This window comes from Polyodon spathula, chromosome 12, assembly GCF_017654505.1.
Source record: "Polyodon spathula isolate WHYD16114869_AA chromosome 12, ASM1765450v1, whole genome shotgun sequence".
Classification (NCBI taxonomy): domain Eukaryota; kingdom Metazoa; phylum Chordata; class Actinopteri; order Acipenseriformes; family Polyodontidae; genus Polyodon; species Polyodon spathula.
In genome coordinates, this window is record NC_054545.1 from 45,372,642 (window position 1) to 45,391,138 (window position 18,497).

At 40.4% G+C, this 18,497-nt stretch overlaps 1 protein-coding gene across 2 annotated transcripts in view; it reads right to left on the bottom strand.

Annotated features, from left to right (window-relative positions):
- The window catches only part of LOC121324059 (signal transducer and activator of transcription 5B-like), a 36,900-nt gene extending 19,234 nt beyond the window's left edge, over positions 1-17,666 (bottom strand). The window contains exon 1 of one of the 2 annotated variants that reach the window (XM_041265479.1): positions 17,553-17,666. Coding sequence is in view for 1 of the 2 variants with exons in the window: in XM_041265478.1 (XP_041121412.1) it covers positions 7,101-7,196 (96 nt within the window). In the remaining variant the exon portion in view is untranslated. Of the gene's footprint in view, positions 1-7,100; positions 7,347-17,552 lie in introns of those variants that run through there. The other variant, XM_041265478.1, reaches the window with a different exon arrangement.
- Between the last annotated feature and the right edge of the window lie 831 nt (positions 17,667-18,497).

The window sequence follows — 18,497 nt, forward strand, 5'->3', positions numbered from 1 at the left end:
TTCAGCTATGTATTTTTATACTGCATCTTTTTTGTGTTCCCTGAAAAAGACAAGGGTTGGAACTGGCCAAAATGAAATAATCAGATATGCGAGTCGTGACTGTATGCCATTCTGTTACACACACGCATAAAGGGATGGGCTAGTGCATTAAGTTGCATTAAGACCAAAACCAGCATACAGAATCAAAGGAAAGAGTTTTCTGAAAGCCAAGTCCTAGAGAATTGTTTTTTACCCAAAAGCGTATGGTTTTCCATTATAAGGTCAAATCTGCAGTCAATATGCACATTACTAAACAGCCATGTATATGAATGAGTCGCCCAGAGAAACCTGTGATGCTGTGGCTGACCATGGCATGTCGTTTATTGTAGGGTGGCATCAGGGGGCGCTATTTATTTGGCCAGCACAGCACAAACTATTTTTGGTCACTTGACCCTGCACTGGATGCAACAAGAATTTTTTTTTCAAGTTAACGTCTCAGGGATTCTGTGCAATGTAAGCCCTTAAGGAGAGTTCTTCACCAATCTAGGGCTCACCTGTGTGCTATGCACAGAGTCATGCAATCAGGAGAGCGCAGCTCTGAGTCCTGACTGAGCTGAGTTGCCACTTAGTTATGATTAGGATTTGAAAAATGTGTAAGGGTGGGGGGGTTGAAAACAAGTGATTTTCAGAGATTTGAAAACAAAAGAAAGCAAGTACCGTATTTGCTCGAGTAAAAGTCGACCCCACCACTGTATGGCGAGGTTTGGGTATCATTTTTTTTTTCCTAAATATATGTATTAGATATCCTGACAACATCTGAGCGGCAGATTTGGAAAAACAATTTTATAAGCATGTCTACCTAGAACGGCCACATGCGCCATTTTGACACTTATTACAACACAGTACAATAGTATTATTTTAGTAAATCAGTCCCACACCCACTTCCTTCCTAGCCCACACTGAAGTATGTATTTCAGTGGAATGTGGGGGGTGGTGTGGTCTGGCTGTAACTCGATGAAACTGCCTGGATGTAAACCAACCCGGGATTCATTTTTTTATACATAGACAATGTCACAGAATCGTTTTCGCCAAATTTTGATGTTTGAGTTTTGATTTGAGAGAAATTAGAAGCATTTGTCGTGGCAACAAGGGCAACAAGGATTTGCCCACAACAATGGAGGTGCTGCCATTTCTCACACAATAGAAAAGGTAATATTATTATTGCTACTATTATTATTATTATTATTATGCCCCTCCATAGCGTTCATGCTGCTGCCGGTCATCACAATCAGTAAATACAGGCTTTTACTATAAATTATAGATCGGTTCACAGGTTTGCTCATGCATTAGTCGACCCCACCAACTTCAGAACAGCGTTTTTGCTTTAAATTTCTCGACTTATTCTCGAGCAAATACGGTAGTTCTGTAGAATTGCTTTGGGAAGCCCCTGTGTGGAGTAAAGCTCAAAAAAGAAATCATCTGTATTTTCAGGCTCACTCAAGTTCTCTTTCAGTTTTTCAAACTCAAAAGTCTACTGTGCTATATGAGCGATGGAATTTTTAAAGCATGGTTACATCTGGGGGATTCCCCAGTGATTCAACTCAAATTAACAGCGCACATGGGGCACAGCTATACCAGGAACTGGCTGGCTTCTGTTTTGGAAGATCCTACTCAGTCCTGGTTGCACAGTGGAGGTGTCCACCAGATCAACTCATCCGTTCCATGTGCACACTGTAGTCATAGGAAAGGCACATACTGAAACTCACTGCTGCACATAAATGTCAGCTGTTTATGTACCTTCCATTAATGTCACAAAGACAAAAAAAAAAATGCCATGCACTTCAGTGAATCACGAATGTACTGATTTAGTGTTTTTTTTAGTGGTTAATTGCCTGGGCTATTATCTACAGTGCTGTAGGCAAAGTTAAATAGTACTGTATTGCACTATATGTAATTACACCGTATCACATGTCATAAATGTATATAGGGCGAGCACCACAACTTTGCAAGATGTGCTATAGCATTAGCCTATTATAATAATAATAATAATAATAATAATAATAATAATAATAATAATAAGTCATTTAGAAGACGCTCTAATCCAAAGCGATTTACAGAGACCAGGGGGTAAACTATGCATCAACAACTGTTGCTTCGGCAGAGTCGCTTATAACAGGACCTCGGTTTTACGTCTCATCTGAAGGACGGCTGCAGATATCTGTCTGCATACGAATATATATTTTATTAGTTGCCAGATAAATCAAAGCCAAGTTTCTCAATTTGACTGTCCGAATAACTTTCACAGTACTGCCAGCAACTATAGCAACTAGGTGCACTACTGCATCATTTCCAGTTAGGCACCATAACAAGATACTGGACCGGGAGTCATAGGAAATCTTATTCAGGTGTTCAAACCCCATTGCAATTTACAAGCGAGAATGGCAATGAATCAAAACCAGAGAACAACTTAGCCACCCTGCCGGCTCCTTGAATTTACATTCAGAAAAAAAGCGATTGAGACACGGTTTGTTAAATAGTATTGTTTTACTTACAGTGCCCCTCATGAAAAAACAAGAGGCTACTATTCTTCTTAATGTCCTACAAAAAATAATAATAATAATAATAACAGCAATAACAATAATAATAATAATAATAATACATTGCCTGGGGGTCAGTAAAAATGTTAATTTAGGACATATATTCCTGTACCAGCTGCTATGACACAATTTTCATTATGCTGCTGAACGACCCACAGTATTAATATTATCTAATCAGCCAGCAAAGCTACAGTGCAAACACGGCCTTTCCCGACAGCGCTGTAGAAGTTACTGACAGATACAGGGGTACTGTGTACTCACAACACCCTGCAGGTGTAATGGTACAGCCCACAGAATGTCTGTGCTGTGTGGGGACTTCCTGTGGTGATGAGAAAAAACATCACTGGACATTCTAAACTGGGGGGGGGGATAAATAAAAATAATAAATTGGTCACTCTAAATTAAAACAAAACAAAACAAAAACAAAAACAAAAAAAATTCCCACAAACATGACCCTTTTCAAACAACTGACACAGTGCAATAAACCATAGTGTTGGCCAGGCATAATAAAAGAAACAAAAATAATCGAAATCTATTGTACTTTTATCAGGGACATCAAGGTCCGTGACCAGATTCTCAGCACAACTGATGCATGCTGGCACTCAGCACAAACCATTTACAGTAAATCCATAACTGTCTAACGGTTACGTCAGAAAACCATAGACAAAGAGATGGAGATGCGATACCTTTTATTGGACTAATAAATAATAATTATTCACTTATTATAATTATTATTATTAATAATTATTATTTAGTTAGTCCAATAAAAGGTATCACATCTCCTTCTCTTAGTCTATCATCTCTGGACTGATATGGCTACCACATGTACCTCACTTAGCTCAATCCAGACGGTTGTCATGCTGATGCGCTTGGGGAGACCGCACTGGGTTGATCCCCAGAGCCAGCATCACAGCCGTTGTGTGTGCTGATGCGCTGGGGAGGCAAAATAAGCTGATTCCTGGAGCCAGCATTGTACTTCGGCAATCAACACCAACTGAAGGATAGCTACATCATCAGATGGAAAGCAACGCAAATGGATGGAGATGCAGATGGATCACATTAGTTTACTGTAAAGCTACGTCTTAGTTGGTGCTTATCTTGGCGAGAGCCGAGTTCAAATCAGCATGAAGTTTTAACATCTACTCTGATGTAATGGAAATTACAGGCAGCCAAGCTGTTCACAGCAAAAAGCAGGCGACTGACACAAAAAGGCATTAATCCTCAATTCAATATGCAGAGGATACTGACAGTACTGCACAGTACACAGTACAGTGTTAAAGTGCTTTGACTAGGAGTTCTGGAGCTGCGTTTTAGTAATGGTTGCATGTCACAGACATATGTAATGTAGGTGGAAAGGGTCTTTATATTAATACGCACTAGTGCCCTCTACTGCACAGCAGTGTATTACCAGCAAAACAAAAGGATACAAAGCGGCAGATCATAAGGCTCTGGCACATGGTAGGCAATTATTGTCCTGTACAGCTAAGGCTTAAGGTTATGCATCTATAGAACTGACTCACTTTGCTTCATAAAGGGTCGCATAAAACATGCTGAATAATGTTACGTTAGCATACTGAATTAATTACCACTTTGTAGTAAAAACTGTAGTAAAACTCACTGAATGAAAATGTGACATTTTGAAATACTGTACTATTAGTATGGCTTCCGGTAGACTTTTGCAATATAATTTTGTAGTTTCTTTGATTACATGATGTTAAATAAAATATCTAAATTATGTTCAGTACACTTTTCCTAAAATTCCAAACGATACAAAACTTTTGGACACTTTTGTACAACTGAAGATAGCTAATGAACCCAGATAATTGCACACTGATCTATTATGTACTTTCTTTAAAAAATTTTTTAAAAAAAACACACACACACACAGAATACAAGCTGTACAGGTGCTGTATTTGTGTAGTTTGATACATTCAATTTAGACTTAACTTTAATGGCTAACTAAATAAGGAGTAAGTTAACCTAACAATATAGTTAAAGAGAGGACTCAAATAACAGGTAGGTGCCATTTAAAATGTTCCAAAAAATTAAAAATTAAAAGTAGTCTGTCCTCAAATGAGGGCACTTACTGAGTTAACACAACCCAAGAAACCATGCAGAATGACTGCAAACAACATAAAAAAATGTAAGGGTTCAGTAAACATGTAAGTGAATATGCAATTTCACGCCCCTTTTAAAATGAGATAGAATATGAACCAGCCTGCACCAGCTGCACCCGGTACAGTGAGGCACAGGGCTGTTAGAAATCAAACGCAGTTAGAGAAAAATCTCAGGTTAGCATGCTAGAGTACTACCTCTCACTGTATTAATGTAAAGATAATGTCTATCGGTAGATAGGCAGTTGCATGGACCTTATTTGCTCTGGATCAAGTGTGCGACTCCCCGACTTACGTTGTCATTCCAATAGATTAAAGAAAAACCCATTTCGTCCAGCAGTCCGCCAGTTTACCATGTGGATGTATTGTAGACACACAGCACAGGAGATGCTCTGTTCAAATCACAAGACCTACTGTATCAATTGATGCATCCAGATCCACATACATTGCAACAAGGCTGGCAGCTGTTTTATTATAATAAAGAATGCATATTCATTAGCTGCAGTGTAAATTAATGTTACAGCACTGTTACGTCAGTCTGTGGTCTCTTTCAGTCTTGGTTGCTCGGTTGCTCTATAACCCATTTTAAGTAAAACTAGAGCAACCAGCTTGGTAGTTTTACTTAAAATGGGTTATTTTTCTTAACGCAAATTAGCTACCGTACTGTCCGGTCGTTTTGTGTAAACAGAGGATGTTTGATTGTTAAAGCTAAAATAATCTGAGGAAAACATTCACTGCCAAACCAAACAGCCAAAGGATTACTTAAAGTTTTGCCAAGAACTTTTAAAATGTTTTCTGTTCACAAAAAAAATATTTCAACTGCTTAAGAAAAGGTTTTATTCCCAGTTTCAAAGCCCAGAGAATGTTTACAACCACAGTTTAACAAAAAAAAAAAAAATCCTTAAAAACCATCTTTAATTTTGTGAACAAGGCCACACTGTATAGTGCCGATAGCACTGTACTGTAACATACATAACATACAGACTGTACATTTTTACACTGCGTTCCCCTTTCTCCAATGCGTCATTTAAAAAAGCACGTCACAGAAGCGATCGTAAAATTGTAAAATTTTGAATATTACTGATTTGGATTATTTGAATTAATTTTGAATGGGGAAAAAAAATACAATCACAGTTTTGTTTTCAAGCAGACTGCATCCTCGCACAGTGCACGTGAAGAGGGTTTTTGTATGTGAATGAATGTATGTAATTATTGTAATTAATGAAGTACCTGCCGCTCCTGGGAAATCTTGCCTGCGGTGTGCGATTGCCAACTGTAGATAATCAGCAGGTAGGTGTGTTCCGGCAGGGTGTCAGGTATAAAGAGGTCCGCTTTATTCACCTGGGGGCTGCTGCAAAGCCAAAGAGAATGGGCTGAACCCCGTCCACGTCCCCAGGACACCAAGACTGTGTAATCCTGATCGGCGAGAGAGTGACCCAGGATCAGAAGCGAAACGGCCGACGGCCCTGCTAGTAGGCGGGGTTTGGTTATAACTGAACAGAGAAGATGAGTTCAGGGATTGTAAGTCCCACTCATGTAGAGTGAGCCAGGTGTATGAAGTGGGGCCTCCGTGCCTTAGGGAGTACTGCACGCCGTTTCGCTGCCCGTATGTCCTCAGTGAGCGACCACTGTTGGCAGAGGAGTCACATGAGCTATTCTCACTGTGTGTGCGTGTAAATAAACCTGCGCGCCTGTGGGGCATATCAACTTCATCTTCCGTCTCAATCTCCTGCCTGTCACTCAGCAGCGAATGCAGCCACCCACAATCAAGCAGCCTGTTACACACACACTGACACACACACTACCCTGTAGTACAATCAATCTATGACATTCCCCGCCACAGCATTTAACTGCATCAGCCCGGGGAGCACACGGTTTATTACTGCACCACAGTATTCATGTTACAGTATAATGTGATGTAAAACCCAAAGTGTAATCAAGGCTAGCTAGGATCCTCATTCCCACTTGCAAAAAACAGAAACAGCCCAGCTGACAGATCCATCAACCTTGACAAAAAGGCACAGGCATTGAGTTCTGAGAATGCCACGTGCAGCACACTATTGTGTTGCTCACTAAGTGTTCTCTGATCGACTGCAGGGAGAAAGCTGAGTGGAGTGGTTCCAGAGACCCTGCCTCCCTGAGAATTCTCAGAAGAATTTAATAGAATTGAAGATCGACACTCATCACTTAGTGAACCGTTAGCCCCAGGGTAGACATAAATAGCTTGTTTGAATTATCCCCAATTGTTTTGAAGCTGCTACACCATCACCTGGCTAGCTGTCGCACACGTGTCCTTCCGTTTCGACTGGCTTTTCCTGAAAATGTCCTACTACCTTGGGCAGTGCTAAGGATTCTTACAAACTGAATTGACGCATTTCAAAATGTAAAAAATTACCAAATTAAATATTACCTGCCGTGTTCCACTTGTGCAGCAGTCCCTGATTGCTGCTTTTTTTCCCCTCCAAAATGCACTCCGCATTCTGCCTTCTTTGACAGCTGCTGACATGAAAATGCCAATACAGTTTGTCAATCTGTAACCTTCTTCATATAGTTTTCAGTACAATGCATAGACTTCGTTGTAAAACCATCTTCCATGAAGCAACTGGGGTCTACCTTAAAAAAATCTAATAGCAGATCTATTTGATACTGCAGACCTGTACTGTATATAGAGCTAGGAAAGAGAACGGCACTCAGAACTGCAGGAAACACAACCCTGCAGATGAGTAACCTTGTGCAAGCCCCTACACGGCACATTAGTTCATCCTAGGGTTACTTCATTGTATTCTGTACCCTAATGTTATCGTATCATACTGCAGATTTCAAGCATTTCCTGAAGCTGTCTCCTCGAGTTGCTGTCATGAACGCCTACTCTCTCGTTTAACTGGAGTGAAACACTGGAAATGCATTCATCATCTCTAAAATACGCACAGTCCCGTTTTCAAAACAATATCCTTTGCCAAGGCGTTTCAAGTATTGATTAGATTGTAGACGCTTTATAAATTGTGCAATAAATCCAGTGTACAGCAATATTACAGTACAACGTTCTCAATTTATCGTATTCAATATCACAGGGTTTTTTTTTTTTTTTTTTTTTTAAACCTATCTGAATAATCTTGTTCTACGAGAATTCCTGAAGCTCCCAGCAATTTCAAAGCAGAAATTTCATTAATCTTCATTTTTAAGATAAATAGTGGCGTCCCGTTTATCAAAGCCTTTTAATCCACAGTACAACTTACAGTTTTTGCAAAGGGGGAAATAAAACGCTCACAAATATGACTGTAGTACTTTGGATGGGCTTCGTGGTCTGCTGCTTGGAGTGGAGACCTTTCCTATGGACCTTTTATTTTTTTTGTTCTTGTCCACAATGATGAAGTTTGAAAAAGTGAGTATGCATTAGTATATGAAACAGTCCATTTTCTTTGCTGGGGGTGGAGGGTGGAGGAGGCACAAGGCACTAGTGGTAGTGTGCTAAAGCATCCAGATATAGAATACTCACATGCACGTTTCAAAAATGCCATTGCAGGGGCTCCCCAGTGGCGCATCCAGCAAAGGCGCTTCACGCCAATGCGCCCTATAGTGTGGGGATCACAAGTTCGAGTTCAGGCCAGGTCACAGCTGACCGTGACAGGAAGCTCCCAGGGAGTGGCGGAAAATTGGCCGAGCACTGGCTGGGTAGGGAGGGCTTAAGTTGGCAGGGGAATCCACGGCTCAGTGCAGTGGAGCCTCCAGATCTGCGTTGTCCTCCGGCACTCCAGGTCTGGTGGCCTCGCTGTGGATCCGCAGTGTGTAAAATGACGGATAGGACGCGTGAGCTAGCCTCTGTACCAGAGTCGGCGACGGGGTTGCTAGCAGGGGCCGAGGATAACAATTAGGCCCGCTAAAATTGGGGAGAAAAAAATTCGATACTTCTAAATTAAAAAAATAAAATAAAAAAAATGCCATTGCCTTCAAACTATAGTCCGTCACTGAATTACGTTTTTATGTAAAAATGCTAACTTTATTTTTGTAAATTACTCTACCTTAAAATCAGTACTAAGAACGTTCTTATTTACCCTTCTGTAGTCAGAAAGGTATTCCTGAGTATTACACACAGTGTTAATGATTAAGAACATTTTTTGACCTTGGTAAAATGGGCAAAAATCAGGTACGACCCGGCATGCGCTTTTTAAAAATATTGCCTAGTCCTGGAACGAACATGTGTTTTGTTTTTTTCTGTTTGAGTATCAAAATGTAAACAAATATTCGATTTATTATTTCGTTTTGAATTAGCTGGAAAACAAAACAGTGTGAAGGTGTTGTAAGTTATTCTAGTAAGAACACATAGTACCCACATATCTCTCTAAGCCCTGATCGAAACCGCATTTAAACCATGTGGGACTATAGTTGCATTGCACTGCATACATGTTAGCAGCTATTAGAATCAAGCTCTTTTGCTGCATCTAATTTTGTTGAAGAAATCCCAGCAGAGGTTTTGCTGTTTGTGGAAGACTGGTCTAGACTGCGCTAATCTTGGAATAACACGCTGTAATTTCCCCTCAATTCTCAAACTGCCCCAGTTAGGTATGGACGGTTTAGATTGGTGCTAAACTTGGGCAAATACCTCAAAACTTGCAGAAGCTACTGAAGGTCAAAACACAGTATTAAGGCAAACACTGGTTCAATACCCACACACACTTCAATGATTAGCTGTTACTTTTAGTTTGTCAGTTGTGGTTTGTAAAGAGCCCTGTTAATGTTTGTATAACTTTAAGCACAGGAATCCCCCTGAATAGAAAGGCAGCTTGAGCGATTCCCAGTGTTGCCAGGAGCTTAACTCATCCTTTGGTAGTACAGACTCGCATCCAAGCACACAGAACAAAGGGCTTCCTCTAACTGCGACACACTTGGGTCCCGCTATATACATTTCATTGCATTACAATTGCTTCGTATTGCATTATGGAAAAAGCAACAATTTCTACAGCGCCTTTCACACATTAAAAATAAACACATTTCCTAACAAAAACAAACTGATCATCAAAATAACAATAATACATTGAGGATGGCAGGAGAGTTCTAAAGGAGCAAGATATCCTAATTCCAGTTTATGATTTAATATCTAGGGTGATTAGGGGGTTGGGGTTAAGAATAAATGTTGAAAACATACCTGTGATCTATTTTAATATACCATCCTGGGCAGGAATCGGAGTTCTCTCGAACAGCAGTAGGTCTGTTCAAACCAAATACATCCTTTCTACCCCCCCGCACTGAAGGTATGCAAGACTGAGTTGCACTCCCACTATAAAATAAAACAGCACAAAACGTCCAAAAAAAATAAAAATAATAATAATAAGGTTTGCAAAACTTGAAAAGAGATTCGTTGGCAAGACAAAAACAGGAAAACAAAAGCGCATCCAGCATATAGTGTTGAGCCGTACTAACCTTGAAAACGGGTGTAAAAGAAATATCTGGAGGGTTTATGTTACCTTCAGCAATCCATTCCAGTATTTTAGATGTGCAGTGGGCACCCTTGGGATGACTGCAAAGACCCTGAAGAAGAATTCCCTGGCAGGGAACGACTCCCTTAAATACCACGGCCTGGGTGTGCAGATGCAATCTGCTCATGTTGCACAGAGTATCTCCAAGGTAATCATCATCATGTCCTGACATGACCTGAGCTGGGAGTGAAGTGGGGGAGGGGAGGGTCTAGTCTACTGAACTGAGCATCAAGACAAAACTACAATTCCCTTCTTCAAGCAAATCTGCATTATTTTCTTTAATGCAATGGGTAAGACATGTCCTGCAAAGGTTAGTACAGTGGAACGTCACATAACCGCCCTGATCAATTAACCACCTCGCTAAAGAAATTAATAGTAAAAGTAGGCTACGAGAGTAATGGCACTGGCAGCAAATGCAGCTTCCACAGTGGAAACAGAAAGAAAGTGTTCTAGCAAATCGGCCTTTTGGTGCGTTCCCCTTTAAGAGAAACAGGCTGTGTGCATGTGTCAGTCAGCTGTGAGCAGCAGTGACATTTCAATACACCAGTGAAGAAAGCTTTTTTTTTTGTGTGTGCAATGTGTTTATGATGGAACGCATGCTTGCACATATTGGCAGCGTGTTGCTGTAGCTTTTAAATGCATTTGAATTAAACAAAGCAAGCCTCATAAACACAATGCTTACCGGCCGTTTGCTTAGACTAGCCAAATCGATATTCAAACCAAGCTGCTTATCAGCTGTTAGCAATATCAAGAAAGAGCGCAAAGTACCGTGACAGAGATATTAAGAAAGCAGAACCAGGGAGGCAGGGACTTCTCGAGATAAGAAAGAAGCCATCAGTTGCAGGTTACTGTACATTTACCGTTTGTTTTGTATTTGTTTGTTTTTTTAAAGATTTGCATGGAGATGGCTTACTGCAAACTGCATAGCAACACTGTGTATTTACAGCCTAATTAATTTTTGTTTACATTTGCATATTTTTAAAGCAAATAATGTCCACATGTGTCTTGGGCTAATTTACATTTTAAAAGGAAATATAAAACGAGCAGCCCCAGAAAAGTTCCCTGAATGAACAAAAAAACTAATTCAAATGTAAACACCCTTTTCACGTGGATCCATGTTGCTTGGTTTTTCATTTGCACAGTCATTGTTATCCCTGCTTCCTAAACCCTAAGGATTTTCAAAATGCGACTTGACTTTTGATTGCTGTCCCAGCTGCTATGGGGCTGAGTGACCTAACTGCATCAAAACAAGTCACAGATCAGGAACAGACAAGCTCCCCAGAATCTGCTTACAGAAAAATGTCTTGTTAGATTTTGAAATATCACATTTTATTTTTGTCAGGTTTTTTTTTTTTTTTGTTAGGTGTAAGGAAAAACGACAAAGCGTTAACTAATTCAATATGTTGCAACGGAATATCATCCAGCAGGGTTCCTTCGAGATTATGAAGCAAAATGTGTTACTTCTACAGCGTGAGGCAAAGCTTTTAGCCTCTGCTTCTGTTCAGTAATTTCTGATGACCCTTCAACGTGCTTCCAAGCTGCACTGAAGTGTTGTCATGAAGAGTGCTCTCTTATCTTGGCAGAGACTTCCTGTGTAATTCTTCTTTCTAAAAATAAAACCGAAAGTGTAGAAGCAGAAAAAAAAAAAACTAACACTCCTTTAAATTCCCTTTCAAACAACATTCTATTTAAAGCCTTCAAAATTGCACCTGCTTAAATTATTCCTTCTTATTCTTTAAAAAAAGAAAATGCATGTAATTTGTTCACCCACCAATAAGCCTGTCTTTGGCTAAAACAGCTTTCATTCACTCAACAGGTGTATATACCTGGCACTTTAAACATAGAGAATACAAGAAAAAAAGGAAGCCCTCTCACTATGTGAAAGATAACGGTTGGGGAGTGAACACACCACTTTACTCAAGGCATTGTGTGGATTCCACCCATATGTACAGTCCTGTGAATCACAGCTCTCCAAAGCTTGACATACAGTATTAAATGTGTAAAAAGATTCAGTGAAATTCTAAAGGAAACCTTCAACAAGCCTCAAAACAAAAGTCCAGATTTTTTAAGGCACTTTAAGATTTCCGCCTTGGAAGTTGTTCGGTTTGTTGTTTGTTTTTTCGATTTTTAAGAAGGGACACTTACATTTTTTTTTTTATATAATAAAAAACATGATAAATCTGCATATATATATATATATATATATATATATATATATATATAAAACACATTAGTGGTTTAAAGTCTGAGCAGAGCAACTGCCTCAAGTGAAAAGGTATCAGATGCTAGTGCCTTACAGCACAACATCTGCATGGTTAGTAAGAGATATGATGACAGACACCCCCCTACACCCTCCCATCACTTGCGTTGATTCAGTTTGCAAACAATCACTTTCGACAGCCCTTTTAATATTTAACTCTACCCTGTGAACAAGGAGCAGAAATGCAGCTCTGTATGCCATAACGCTCACAGCAGGAAAGTGAAGTTAGTGTGTGGCATTTTGTGGTTTGAGGCTATATACATTTCTGGGTATGGACACACCCTAAAGTCAGTCAGTGAGCCCAATAGTATAGTTACTTTCAGTTGATTATAAAAAATAAAAATTCAGATAGTTTAATCACCCCCCCCCCCCCCCCATTAGCCTGCTTCTTCACAGATATCCTTACGATTCTGAGGTTGTTCAGCATTGCAGACTTTATTTTGACTCCAAAACTAAAAACGTAATGCGACAACATGTCTCTGCACAAAAATATATTTTCCCACAAACACAGTTTTGCCCAATTTAAAAGCACAGTATATTTGACTCAACAGAATGCACATGTCTAAAGCATGCTTGAAGAGACTTGACAGCAGTGTCACTGACAGACAGAAGCACATTCATGGTAAGCAAGGTTAAGACAAAGTGACAAGCTGCCATGGGGAACTTCCAATCAGACGAGGAAGTCCTGTAGTAGAATCATGGTGTCAACTTTTGACCACAGCTCCCCACAGACAACAGATACCCTAGCTCTGCAAAGACTACAATGTGTATGCCCTTTCTGTGCTATAGATGCTGTCTATCAAGAGTTACTGCCCTGACTTTATTGCTGGAGAGAAAAAAAAAAACACAACAGTACTTGATAATTCAATCCATCTCAGCTTAAACATACAGAGCACAATAAAGCCCCTTTCACACTGGCACTCCTCTCATGTGTCAGACCCGGGTCCCAGCAACCCACTTCAGAATGTGGAATGTCACACTTTGAGCCGGGTTGAGCGAGACAAAATGCATGACAGCCGACGCAATAACAAACAGCCATGCCTGTGTGAAGGTTTCACTTCCACAAGGAACATGTCACTTTATTCTGTTTAGCCATAATTTTGTTGCTTGAGACACAGTATGAGGCAGATTGCAGAAGGGATGAAGAAATATTTGCTGTAACCAACACTTGGGCCGATGGTTCAATCCAGAGAAGCTTGGATAGAGTCTGTAACAAGCTGCTTCCGGGGCACTGATACGCGCATTGAGTGCTTGCGTCTGTCACCCAGGTCAACCCTGCTTTATCAAAAGCAGTGTGGAATCACACAGCCGACCCGCATGACACCGGGTCCTGACCCGGGCAGGTTCCGACCCAGGTAGATCATGCCAGTGTGAAAAGGGCTTAAGATGCTCAAGCCCTTGTAACACCGGGTACTGGCTGTGGCAGACTGGCACAGAGACAAGAGCATTGGTAGAAAAAACATTCTATAGCTGCTACTGTATATTCTGTCTCCTGATTTTAGTCTCATGGTGCCAAAGTACAGCTCTGTCTGTCTGCGTGAAATGTCTTTTCGTTACTCGCCCGGGGAAAAAAAACCCTGGTGACACTTCATACCGTTACACAGTTATTGAGTGTATTAGATTCTAAGTGTGGGGGAGGGGGGTGGATAACATGATGTCAAACGTTTTCAATTCCCCAAATACTAATAATGAAGGTGTAACAGGGAGAGATCTGTGCTGACTCTGCTGGTGTGTTCACGGGCTGCAGGAAGAGGGCGGTAGTCGTCCAACAACCGCCTGTGAGTCATGGCAGTGACACGGGGAGGTGGGAAAGTGGGTGTGTGGACTTTCCCCCTCTCTGAATGGATGAGAGGCGCGTCTTGGGAGATTGTTAGCCCTATAAATTAACGCTCTGTTGTTTCCTCAGATCTGCCCTTTTAAACGCGTAGAGTGCGCGGAAACGCTGGTCCACGACCGAATGGAACGGAACGGAGGTTCAGAGCGAGACAGTGAGGGAGGGGAACCCTTGGGCAGATCCCTGAATAAGGATAGCTGAGCAGGCTAGGTAGCCAGCAGCGTAGGACGGTGATCCGGGTCGCACGGGCCTTCGATTTTTGTAGTATTGTTTGGAAGCACCTGCGAGTGCGCATGAACTGTTTACCCTTGCTTGGTATTCCCGTGGTTCTGTTCACCATAGTCGGACCAACAGCGCCCTCTGCGGGCTAAAGAAACCCAACGTGCCCCTGAAATAAAACTGGGCACCTGTGTGGTGTTTTCAATTACACCTGTCTGTCTCCTGGTCAGTGAATTACCCACACCACTTCCACAGAAGGCAAAACTCTAAAGACAATTCCACCTGTGTCCTGTCAGAATAACTTCAATATAGTTATAATATAAATCGCAGATGCATTCCCACAGGGGCTGGTGTAAACCATTTGGTATTAAATACCATGAAGGAGAAAAAAATAATAGTGGATTTAGGCAATGAGACAGGTTGGATTTGGAGAGGGAGAGCAACGCAGTCTCGAATCGTAACCATACAGTTAAGACGTACATTACATACGAGGAAATTATATATATTCGGAAATAAGGAAACTAGTATATAACAACTGCATCTCAACAAGTTCAGCGTCTTCACCATTTCAGATACTCAACAGGGCTGAGACCACCGGTGAAGTTTACTGAAGTCAAGAAGATCAGGAGAATTTCCTGCATAACTGCAGACACTCACAACCTGTAATCAAAGCAAGAATACCCTCTTCAAATGAGCTACTCATTTTGATATTTGGTTTACAACTTTATATGAGAGTTAACCCTTAAAGCACCAACACTTATTTCCTCCAAAATTCCTGAAAGTTCTCTTTTACCAATAAACAGCCGTGGTGAGCAGCACTTTTCATTCAACAGCAGGGAGTTTATACCAACGTTAATCTCGCTCATTACACGCCACTTAAAAAACAACCGCACTGCGCACAGCAATATCATTTCTAATGGGATTACAAACCAGCCTTGCCATAGTTTTGTGTGTCGAAAGAACAGATTATTTCTGGATCACCACAGTGGAATTCTGTGCTTGCTGATTTTCAGGATCAGTTACGGGTGGGTGGGGGTGAGTGGGTGTTAAGGGTTAATGGGAGGTCATTCACCCTGCATATGGGGTCTTTGATGCCTGCAGATTGACGAAAGGAAAACAGATTTGTCATCCAAAGACCAGGGGTTACAAAAACATGTACAGATTCTGTAAATCTGTTTGTAGGCACTTGCCATACATATCAAGATTGTCCACGGTAGATTTTGGTCGTCCACTTTCCCCCCACCCTTTTGAAAAAAAAAAAAAGAAAGCAATCTATCTTTCAAACGTCTACAGAAAAAAAAATGTGTTTCTGTGTCTTTATACAAAATTTAATACACATTACTATTATTATTTGAATTATTTATTTGAATTTTTTTTTTGCCGTACTGAGCTGATGCTGAAAAGGCTTGTTTTTAGCCTCATTCTTTAGTTGACAGGTTCAACGCCTCGTTAAAATGAAAAGCAGCCCACATTGTACACTTCGCTTGCAGGGACGGAAAGAAATAACCTCCTGCTGACTGGAGGAACGGATCCCCAGTGCTCAGCAGTTCGACCTATTCCAGGTTTTACTTAAAGCCAGAATCTCCAGCTCTGCGGTAATTATCTGCTGGATAATGGACTGTGAAGACAGTGGCCCCAAGTCAATGTATTAAACCAAAGACGTGTAGAAAGCGAAATGCCAGTAAGGGGTTTTGATTGAACTGTACTGTATAACCTGAGCCATTTCAACAACTCCTCCTGTGCCCTCTATGGTTTTGACCACAGGCCCTTTAGTTGGTTCAGTCTTGGCATGGAGTCACTATGCTTTTCCTACTTTTACCATGCCCAGTTCATATCTACTGCAGGAACCTGAACGTCTACCTTACTGGGTTTAAATATTTGTTTTGGGGTTTTGTTTAAGTGTTAAAACCTGGGGTTTTTAGTTTGTTAAAACCTAAAATATTAAAGACACGAGTTTATGACTTCAAATCAAAAGGCCTTAAAAAAAATACAATACCTCCCATTAAAACATCAACAAAAATAATAATAAAAAAAAAAAAAAAGTAAAAGCAAAGTTCAAGTTCGTGAATTAAACATGACAGCTCGGGCACACAGCCGGTAATGTCTGCTCTTACACTTTTCTTGTCTTCTTAACTATCCAAATTTACAAAACAAACATTCAAACCTAAACCTGGGATTGTAGATATTATTATAATGCTTGAATTCTGGCTGTGACTGTGTTTCCAATGTGGTTGTATAGAACAGCGTTGCTATCTGTGACTGTACTTAGTTACACACCATATTCAAATCTGTCCGTCTTTCGTTAGTTTATGTTTTTAAAACCACATTACGCCGTGTCTGTATTTGTACTGGTTTGAAACGTTATCAACTCACACTCCCATCTGTGTAAATATGTATTTTTGATTGGTGAAACTTTCGTCTGTTGCAACATTCCACACTAAACATCTGTGCTTGAAACACTGCAGATCGTGATTCTATCTATCTATCTATCTATCTATCTATCTATCTATCTATCTATATACTATCTATATATATATATATATATATATATATATATATATATACCTATATATATATATATATATTGTAGATATATTACTTTGTGACGACCTACACAACCTACAAATATCTATGCAGAAACACTGATCGCCGTTTGCTTCATTCATTTGACAGTCTGGGGCAATGGACGGACAGTCGCTTTAGTAAAATATACTGCTGAAGACTTCCCTGCACGCACACTTTTAGAAAGAAAAAACAAAAACACTTTTATCAGATACTTATGTATTTATAAAAACAAGCGAAACCATTGAACGTGAGCAAATATTAGACTGCACAACACCTGTACTTTCAAAATAACTACCAGAAGTTTAAATCAATGAAAATATCAAGGCCACCCTTTATCGTGCTTTTTTTGGATCTGACTCCTAACTATAACTGAAGCCTATATATTACTAATCAAGGAGTCTGGCGGTCTGTTTACCTTCTCTAATACTGAACGTCTTTTGCAATCCCAGCAAAGAGCAACAGCGCAACACCAACACAAAGTCAAAACCACGTAATTAAACAGCTACTTACTCCGTCTAAACGTCGAAGCTGTTCTTCTTTAATATAAAATTATAGAAAATCTACCGACTGCGATCAAGCAAGTGTCTCTCCCCCGTCCCCGTCTCTCTCTCTCTCTCTCTCTCTCTCCCTCCCTCTCTCTCTCTCTCTCTCTCCCTCCCTCTCTCTCTCTCTCTCTCTCTGAGTCGGTTGTTACGCAGCTCGCTTGCTCGCTCCTTCTCTGTCTAAATGCCCGCCCACTTCCGGACCCTTCTGCAAACAAGCTTTTTTGCAAAGACGCCGCTCACTTCATCCAAAGAGCGAGCATGCAGAGCAGGGCTGACTGCAGCGTGAAGTCATGCTGGTTTCTCCTGCGCTGTGATGCACTTGTGCACGGAGTGGTCTACCACTGTATTTGAAGAATTTTTTAAAGCTTCAGTTAAGAATGAACAGCACATGCTTATCGCAGTAAATTGTATTAGAGAAACATTTTAGGAATCCATAAAACTATATAAAATTTTTTTTTTTTTTTTTTTTTTTAACAAATTCAAGTAGACAGATGTTTGGAACAGTGCCTTCTGTATGCACTTGTAAATGCACCGGCCGAAACGTTTGTCTAATTAATTTCTTAAAGTTTACCAGTACATTAAAAAAATAAATTAAAAAAGAAATAATCGAACTTCATTTTAATACCATGATCAATTTGAATGATTATTATTTAAAGTATTTATCTGTACCTTGCCTTTTTTTTACAAACTGTCTGCATGTACTTTGCCTAGTAGTAGTTTATATTTATTATTGTTGCAAGATATCTGTCACTAATAATGCAGTAATCAGCGTAGCTACAGCGAAGCCACTGGTACTGAGGCTGCTTTGCAAGCAATCTGTAGGCTCGGCACCCCTCCTGGTGGCAGCACGGGTCGGTTCTCTAGGTTTAACAGTAAAAATCATCACCCCGAGCCATTGTCATTACACTCT